General features: G+C 39.1%; 1 protein-coding gene across 1 annotated transcript; it reads left to right on the forward strand.

Annotated features, from left to right (window-relative positions):
• Window positions 1–4,193: 4,193 nt before the first annotated feature.
• On the forward strand, window positions 4,194–9,466 carry LOC117521286 (C-C chemokine receptor type 3-like). Its single transcript, XM_034182607.1, has 3 exons — window positions 4,194–4,197; window positions 5,085–5,339; window positions 8,924–9,466. The coding sequence occupies exons 1-3, from the start codon at window positions 4,194–4,196 to the stop codon at window positions 9,307–9,309; spliced, it is 645 nt and encodes a 214-aa protein (XP_034038498.1). The 3' UTR covers window positions 9,310–9,466.
• The last annotated feature ends 299 nt before the right edge of the window (window positions 9,467–9,765 follow it).

Consider the following 9,765-nt stretch of genomic DNA (forward strand, 5'->3'; position numbering starts at 1 on the left):
TTTTTGGCCTTGCCCGCTTTACATGTGGAAATTTCTCCAGATTCTCTGAATCTTCTGATTATATTATGGACTGTAAATGATGGAATCCCTAAATTCATTGCAATTGAACATTGAGAAATATTGTACTTAAACTGTTGGACTATTTTTTCATGCAGTTGTTCACAAAGTGGTGATCCTCGCCCCATCTTTGGCTTGTGAATGGCTGAGACTTTTGGGGATGCTCCTTTTATAACCCAATCTGACACTCAAAATTATTGTCCTCAGTTCCCAAACTCTTATTGAGTGTTGTTAGAAGTTTTAGGTGATGTAACACAGTGGTAAACATACCCTGTCCCAGCTTTTTTGAAACATGTTGCAGGCATCCATTTCAAAATGGGCAAATATTTGCACAAAAATAATGAAGTTTATCAGTTTAAACATTAAATATCTTGTCTTTGTGGTATATTCAGTTCAATATAGGTTGAAGAGGATTTGCAAATCGTATTCTGTTTTATTTACATTTTACACAACTTCATTGGAATTGGGGCTGTAAATTTACACACACACACACTCACACACAAACACACACACACATTTGCATTAATTAATGCATTCAGAAGAAGAAATGACAAAGTTAATGTAGAAATGATTATGTCTATAATGTCTTACAATATTCCTATGTACGAGGTCTGTCCATAAAAGTATCGTACTTTTTATTTTTTTTTAACTCGAATGGATTTGATTCATATGTTTTCACGGTCAGACAAGCTTGACCCCTTGTGCGCAGCATTGAGTTTTTCCATGCTGTCGGTGACGTCATTCGCCTGTTGAGCACGCCTTGTGGAAGGAGTGGTCCCGCCCTTGTCGGATTTTTCATTGTCTGGAAACGGCGGAGTGATTTGGGGTTTTTTTTTCCATCAGAATTTTTTCAGAAGCTGGTTAGAGCCTGGCACCTGGAAACCATTAGAACAATTTATCTGGCTTTCGGGGGGAAAATTTTACGGGCTTCACAGGAATAAGGACATTACTACAGCTTTAAAGGACGGCCCACAATGGCGCTCTGAGCCGCGACGACAGGCACGAACCACCGGATCATTTCTAAATGGATAGCTGTGTGGAGCTGGGACTGTCGTGTCACTTTCTCTGGTTATCACAAGAGCTGGACATCAACCATTTTCTGGCAGATTTCACTTTTAACAAGAGATTTTGTCGTGGAAAGCCGCGGAGGCTTCGTGCGTCACGATACCGATTCACTGTCGAGCGAGACAAAGAACGCCTCCATTTCGGCGTGCCAGAGGACAAGTTCGGACATGCCCAGCCCTCCACAATTTCTCTTATTAACTCACTCGACTGGTAAGCATTGAAAGCCGAGATAGGCATGTCCGAACTTGTCCTCTACACTCCGAAACGGAGGTGTTCCTTGTCTCGCTTCCAAAGCGAATCGGTCGTGACGCGCGAAAGCCTACCGCGCGGCTTTCCATGACAAAATCTCTTGTTAAAAGTGCAAATCTGCTGGAAATGCTGATGACCAGCTCTTGTGATACCAGAGAAAGAGCACACGATGTCTCGTGTCCACAGAGCCATCCCTTTAGAAATGGTCCGGTGGCTTGTGCCGCGTCGTTGCAGCTCGGAGGTGTGGTGCGCGAGCGTCCTTAAAGGGGTCCTTAAAGCTGTACTAACAGACCTTATTCTCTGGTGAAGCGCCGTTAAATTTTCACCGAAAGCCAGATAAATTTTTTCGAATGGTTTCCAGGTGCCAGTCTCTAACAGCTTCTGAAAAAATTCTGATGGAAAAAAACCCCCAAATCATTCCGCCATTTCCACACAATGAAAAGCCGATGACGGGGCGGGACACTCCTTCCACAGGCGTGCTCACAGGCGACATGACATCACCGACAGGCTTGGAAAAACTCACTCATGCGCACGAGGGTTCAAGCTTGTCTGACGTGAAAACATATGAATCAAAATCTATATAGTTTAAAAAATAAATAAAAGGTATGATACTTTATGACAGACCTCGTATTCTCATGATGCATTTTATAGGATATCATACAGGAAAAGTTTAAGTGTGATATTTGTGCATATTCAGGTGAATTTCTACGGACGCGTATTGCATTCACTAGATAATTTATTTTTGGCTTGTTTTTCAGAGTAATTATTTGTATTTTCTGAGTAATTTATTTTTTGTCTGTTTTTCTGAGTAATTGTGTTATTCTGAGTACTTAATTTTTTTTGTCAGTTTTTTCAGAATAATTATTTCTGTTGTTCAGGGTAATTTATTTTTTGTCAGTTTTTTTTTAAATAATTATTTCTGTTTGTATGTACCCAGGGCCCAGAGCATGGGAGGGGGCCCACAAAAAAAACTGGCATTAAATACATTTTATTAATGTCCATACAATTCATGTTGTAAAAGAATATAATTAGAATGAATGTATAAATGTTGCAAAACATAATTCTGCTCTAACAATAACTATTGAAAGATCTCTGAGGGCCCTTCCACCCCTGCACAGTTTTACAATGGTTTTAGTCCAGGTGCACAGGTGGCATGCTGACACACACCACACCACACACACACACAACACACACACCACACACACACACACACACACACACACACACACACACACACACACACACACACACACACACACACACACACACCCACACACACACACACACACACACACATGCCAGCAGGACAGCATGAGGAGAGGTTTTTAGGCTGAAATAAGACGTCTTTACTAAAAAAAACAAAAAAAAAAATCAAAGCCCAGATTTCAAAAGAAGATGGAAAAAAGAAAACTAACTGAGGGGAAACAACTGCTAACCAAATTCTTTGAGAATAGAGGTGAGCTCGAAAACTATCTTAACGTGCACACAAGAAACTTGCTAATATCAGCACTGAGGACTATAATAACTTCACAGTTTACAGGGAAAGACACGATAAACCCACACGCCGGTTTTTGGTGGCAAAATAACTAAACCAGCAGCCGCACTTACTTTATTTAATACTTATTTTGGAAAATTGTGTTAAATTAGATATTTTGCTGGTGACTGTAGATTGATACTCCCAAACCCTAATTATTAGTCCAGTTAACATTGGGGTATATCTCTGTTAAAATGGCACGGGGATGCACCCAAATTGCACCATTTTTCTTGAAAATGCTGCAATTTGGTCCCCCAGACCCCCCCCCCCAAAACCCAACTATTGTTCCCCCAACTTTAAAAAGGTTCTTTCTGACTCCCAGTGTTATCTAAGGTATACATGATTTCAGACCTGGTTTGAATACGCATTAGAAATTGGTGTTTCAGTTAACAAAACAGAACCATAACAGGTGTGTGTGTGTGTCTGTGGTGTGTGTGTGTGGGTGGTGGGGGGGGGGCTCCAATATGGCTAGTACCTAGGGCCAAGATTTGGTGCTTCACCCCTGCAGATACGGGTATGCTCCATGGATACAGGATGATGCCTTTGAATGCATTTAGGCTGGCTACGTGGTGACTCAAAAAATAGTCAAAAAAACAGAAAAAATACTCAAGAAAAAAACAAAACACAAAAAAACAAAACAAATTGTAAATAAACTTACTCAGAAAACAAACCAAAAATAAATAAATAAATAAATTAATTACTCAGAAAACAAACAAAAAATATTTACTCAGAAAAAAACCGAAAAAAATATTATGAAAACAGGGTAATATGGATCCTCAGGTAATATGGACCCTTGAAATTACCCATGATGCAATGCGGTTTGACCTCGATGCTGTTGTGGAGGAAGACGCAGCCATTTGCATGGCAGGGGACATCTAACCTTCCAATTTTACACAAATGCAAGGTATAAATATGTCGTTCTGACCACTCGTGGCCGATAATTTTCCAATTTGACGATAGTCTGATAATGTGATATTGAACCTGATGTTGTTGATGTTATGTTTGTTGTTACAATGAAGTGGCATTTCCCAACTCTCCATTATAAATGACATGACGTGAAATCTTGTCATTGGATACACATGTGAGAGGGTGCACACTGAAAATTAGGGCTGGGGTGTGGGTAATATGGAGCCCGGGTGGTGGATATATGGACCTGTGTCATATACCCGCACTAGGGTCCATATTACCCGCTAGGTGATTCTCTTTACTGCTATGAATAGCTTTTTCTTTAGAGTTGTCTGTAGGCTACGACTTGATAAAGTATGAAGCTAATCCCCCCTTTTGTGCAATGGGTGAGAAAATTGGCCCTAATTGCTTCCAGGCAGGCCAACCTCACATAAGGGGGGTGGCAATTGAATGGGGAGGGGGAATTGTCTAGGACCCTTTGATAATCATAGGCATAGGCCCTATATCTGTAAAAGCCCCTCCACTGCTTTTTCTGGTGGAGGGAGTTATCATTATACATGTAGATCTATCTATGTCTAGGCCCTATTCACTTAGAGGGTGGTTTACAAGGGAAGGCAAATTTGATGTGATAGTATTACGTAGTAGGGCAGGTGGTTGTCGGGGAGGGGTGCCAGCTGGAATCATCTGGTGACAGGATAGTAGGCTTTTGATTAATCGCCTCATCACCTTTCAAGGCTTTGGCTAAATATGCTCATATTAAATAAATATAAATAATAAATATCATCATTAATATGGACCCGGGTCCAAATTGGCCCCCAATGGATGTCCATATTAAACAGCATATGGTTAATATGGACCTTTTAGGCAATTCCTCCTCCTCCCTATGCCTATTAACGAAATATATGAATGATCACATTGATTATTGGCTTGCTATACAGGAGATTGTCTGGACCAAACAAATCACACATTTAGGGGACAAGTAAAGGTATTATGGTAAACAATAAATTGTCTTGAGCTTAAGGGGTCCATATTACCCAGAGTTACCCTAAACAAATAAATAAATAAATAATAAATAACTCAGAAAAACACAAATAATTACTCTGAAAAACAAACCAAAAATAAATTTATCAAGTGAATGCAATACACTTCCGTAAATTTCTATTTTCAAGCTTAATGCATGTTTCGTACAATATTCATATTTATTGATTATTTGCTCCTTTCTCTTTTGAGGCAGATTATTCTATTAATTTGATTTTGTGCACCCCCCCACCAGAATATCTGTTTGACAGAAAATGGCTACAACCCAACAAAGCGCAGTGGCAGCCATTTTACACCACAGAAACCTTCTATCATTACGAAAGTCCTTCTCCCACTTACAATGGCAGGATTGAAGACTGTGACATGAGACGACATCTTCAACTTCACCTCAGTCCTCACTCCAGCTTCTTATCCTTTGTGGTGATCCTCAGTTTGCTTGCCAACCTCCTGGTTTTGGTGATTTTGGTCAAGTATGAGAATCTAAAGTCCCTCATCAACACTTTCATTCTGAACCTGGCTGTGTCTGATCTCTTCTTCACCAATGAGTCTGCCTTTTTGGGCCTTCTACCCCTGTGCATGGATTGACCTTTAGGGGAGCCTTTGTGCAAATCGTCAGCTTCATCTTTGAAGTTGGCTTCTACAGTGGAGGGGATTCTCCTCATAATGAATGACTGTTCATCGATATTGTCGCTGTTGTTAGTCCTTTGTCCCACTTCATGTCCAAAGAAGGCTACGCTGTCATCGCATCTGTGTTGATTTGGGGCAGTCAGTATTTTGTCGCGAGTCCGGCTTTGCATTCACCCAATTCCATGAACAGAATGACCACTATTACTGTGAACGTAGTAATTCATACTGGAACTTACTGGGGAACATACCAGCAAAATATTATTTTATATTACGTCAATTGTTTCATTTTTTTGTACACTCAGATCATGTGCCGAGATGTTGCGTCCTACTGTCCAACAAGGAAAAAACAAACTTTAAGCTCATCTGTGCCCTCATGGTTGTTTCTTTGTGGGTTGGGCACCATACAACATAGCATTATTTCTAACATCCTTATAATTCTTGGCCCCAAATTTTATGATGACCCAGAGAGTATATGTGACTCGTACAGAAAACTGCAGTATACCTTTTATGTCAGTCGGCTTTTTGCTTTTTCACACTGTTGGCTTAATCCTGTTTTTATGTTTTTGTGGGGGTCAAATTTCAAAACCACTTGAAGAGAATGATGAAATGTTGGCGTAATGTTAATCGTAACAGTCGCAGCATCCGGAGCAGACAGAGCCGACTCACAATCACATCGGTGACCAGCGGTGAAGAGTTGTCAGTGTAGTTAAAACAATCAGCATTATTGTATTATTATTATAGTGAATTGGTGGCCCAAGTGGTTATTCTGCATGTTATCTTAGATTAGATCAGATCAGATAGAACTTTAATAATCCCTTGGGAAGTCTCCCTCAGGGAAACTGAGGTTCCAGCAGCAATTGTATAGCAGCAGCACAGAGGGTAAGAAGCACACAGTATCAAAAGTGAAAGTAAAAAAAAAACACAAAAAGAAAAACAATTTCCAGATATAAATACCAGGCCGACTGATCACTACTGGTTTACTGGATACTACTGTTCCTCTCTTCCCGTCCTCTGTCTTCCTGTTACTCTTGGAGTTGCATCAGAAAGGGCATCTTGGTAATAATCACAATTGCCACTACATTGCTTACTATAAACTTTTGCTAAATTTTCTTCTAAAATGTCACTTTTTTCAAACAACAGACTGATTTTCTTTTGTGTGCTTAACCCTTACCCTACATTGCTATTTTACACAATCTACAACATTGTGATTTTATTTAAAAAATACAAATGCAAATTGAAGATTGCAACATATTTATTGACTTTCTCTACACATATTACAATATAAATTATAGTTTTTCCTCTAAAACAATGCTTTTAAATGTGGCAAAACAGTTGGGAGATCAACATTTCTACTGTTCCATTATTCCCTAATAGCACATATTTTACTAGGGGTGCCGGAAAAAAATCAATTCACATCCAAATCACGATTCTTATTCATTAAGATTCTGAATCGATCCAAAATGTCCAAGAATCGATGTTTTTAAATATTTTCTTGCTTACTCGCTGCGTGTACTGTTTGTCAGGCACACAGCCTCTGTACTACAGCGTCCCCGCGAGGTGAGGGTCCAGCATGCTTCAACCCTTCGTGAGCTGCCAGCTTAGCATGGCGGATGCAGAGCTAATTCAGCCAGCACCGTCTTTGCTGAAGGCAAATGTTTGGGCGCATTTTGGATTTTTATTATTTGCTGCGTAAGAAGGAGCGTGACGTGACTTATGCAGTGTGTAAAATCTACAAAATGAAAGTCAAGTACTTCGGAAAGACTTCAAATCCACAAGCCCACATGCTCCGCTATCACCCGGAGCTAAAAGAAGCGGAGCAGCGGTATCTGCCGACTACTGACCAGCGCTTTGCTAAACTGCCAGCCAATTCTGAACGAGCAAAGCAGATAAGTAAATTTACATCTAGAATCACTTGATTAACCTTGTAAAGCTACATTTTCTTAAACATAAACATTTCTAAGTAATATAACTATTTCTCAGAGCTCTTTCAATCGAAAATCGATTCTGAATCGAATCGTCACCCCAAGAATCGGAATCAAATTGAATGTGAGTTGTTGTAAGATTCACATCCCTATTTTTACCATGTTTCCCTGAAAGAAAGACTAACACAGTTTGTCTGAGGCTTCGTGATAAGCAGCCTTAGAGTCCTACGTGTCTCTGACTATATATCAGAATCAGACTTTATGGTCATTATGTGTAAACATTTAATGAAATTAAAAACTCAGTTAGTGATGCAGAACATCCAAGAAAGAAATCAAGTGAGTAACAGATAAGAATAAAAGAACAGTTTAAAAAACAATGAAAACATATCAATATAAAATATGGCTTCTATACGGATTCTATATAGTTTTTTAGAATCTATCTGGCAATAAACAAAACTTTGGCCTGAAATGATTTGTTTAGACTGCTGTGACATGCGCTACAGAAGTCTGATCTATAAGTAGCTTAAAAAGGTATACAATTAAAAGATGTACTATCTGTGCTTCATTCATAATAATTAATTTTCTATCTGTAAATTGTTGAAACATCTTTATTCTGCTGTCAACAAAAAACATTTTCTGTGTAATAAAGGTGCATAATGCATAATTTTCTTTCATAAATACTATATCTTGATGTCCAATTTAATCAACTGTATGTATTTAATTTTTCCACGTCATATTCTTATGTTTTCAGAGAAGGATTTTCTTTTAAAACAATATAATCTGTGATCATCATAGACTTTGGAGACAGAAGTGTATGCTGTGATATTGCCATTTTATTTTCATGCTATAGAATAACTAAACTCATGTGATGTTCTGTGTAAATCCTTTAAATCAAACACGTACATGTATTATTACCCATTTCCCCCAGTTCAAAATTGAATTTCTGCTGCAATACATGCAAATGAATCATTTGTGACTGTACTTGTAATGAAATGAGGAACATCACACACATCGTGACTGCACCAAACTACTTTTTTTGGGCCAGTGTAGCAAGAGAAGCCTCACATATGGTCTCGTTCTTCAAGGTAGGTTCTTACTTCATTGTTCTACATATTTTTTGAAATTCAAAAAGATTATCGGATTTTGCTTACATTGAAAAAAAACCCACAAGGTTAAAAAGAGGTTATTTGTGACATTCTGATCATATACAACTGATGTACATATTTAACTCGTTGTAAATCCAACAGACTTTTTTTTTCATGTAGTCTTCATTAGTATATTTAACGGCTGTGGATTTTTTTTGTCCCCCAAGGATTGCTAAAATGGAATCCAAGTATAATTTTTCCAAAAGCAGCACCAACATGAGCCACATAATCAAGGATAACTCTGATGATGAAATTTATGCAGGGTCTCCAGCTGCAGTGAATCCACCATGGGCATTTTCTTCCTGTTAATCTTCATCTTGAGTTTAATTGGAAATGGTCTTTTATATGTGTTCTTTTCCTTTATGAGCAATTGAAACATGTCACAAATCTGTTCATCCTCAACATGGCCTGCTCTGATTTGATTTTCACCATCACCCTTCCATTCTGGGCTGTGTACTACTTAAACCATTGGGTTTTTGGTGTTTTTCTTTGCCATTTTGTGGAAGCAGCATACTTCGTTGGCATGTACAGCAGTATCATCCTGCTGACTGCCATGACTGTAGATCGTTTTGCAACAGTGGTATTGCGCAAACTGGGCCGAGCAACTCGCAAGAAGGAAGAGGTGTGCAATTGGAGCCTGTGTAGCCACGTGGATCATCAGCATTGGTGCATCCATCAGCGAGTCGATGGATATGACCGTGGAAGGTCAACGAGGAAGGTTTTGCATACTGTGAAGAATCCACTGAGGACTCTAATGACTACCTGATTATTATCTGCAAGTGTCATTCCTCTTCTTCCTCCCGTTTGCCATATTGTTTTCTGCTATGCTGCCATCCTCATCACTGTAATGAAGGCTTCAAACAGAAGGAAGGGTCGGACTGTAGTGATGGTCTTGTGCATTGTTTTGGCCTACTTTATCTGCTTTGGACCTTATACTATGGTATATTTAATGACCTTCTGAATGAATCTGAAGACTGTCTTGTAATAGAACGTTTGTACCATGCTTTGTATGTTTGCAACTCTACTGACTTATTCTCATTGCTGCGGTGAACCCTCTGCTCTATATGTTTTCACAAAAATTGCGCAGTCATCTGGTGCATGTGTTACACTGTGATAAAGTCAAATGGAGAAGCAAGAAGAAAAACAACAGTCAGAACACCAGTAATATTATTCACAGTTCAGCTGTTGCAACATCAGACCCCTGTACCGTTGAATTACAGGT

The sequence above is a fragment of the Thalassophryne amazonica genome, chromosome 12 (genome assembly GCF_902500255.1).
Source record: "Thalassophryne amazonica chromosome 12, fThaAma1.1, whole genome shotgun sequence".
In the NCBI taxonomy this organism is placed as follows: Eukaryota; Metazoa; Chordata; class Actinopteri; order Batrachoidiformes; family Batrachoididae; genus Thalassophryne; species Thalassophryne amazonica.

Coding starts and splice junctions, on each gene's coding strand:
- LOC117521286 (XM_034182607.1), top strand. Junction 5,340..8,923: donor GTATGAGAATCTAAAGTCCC/TCATCAACACTT, acceptor AATTGAAACATG/TCACAAATCTGTTCATCCTC.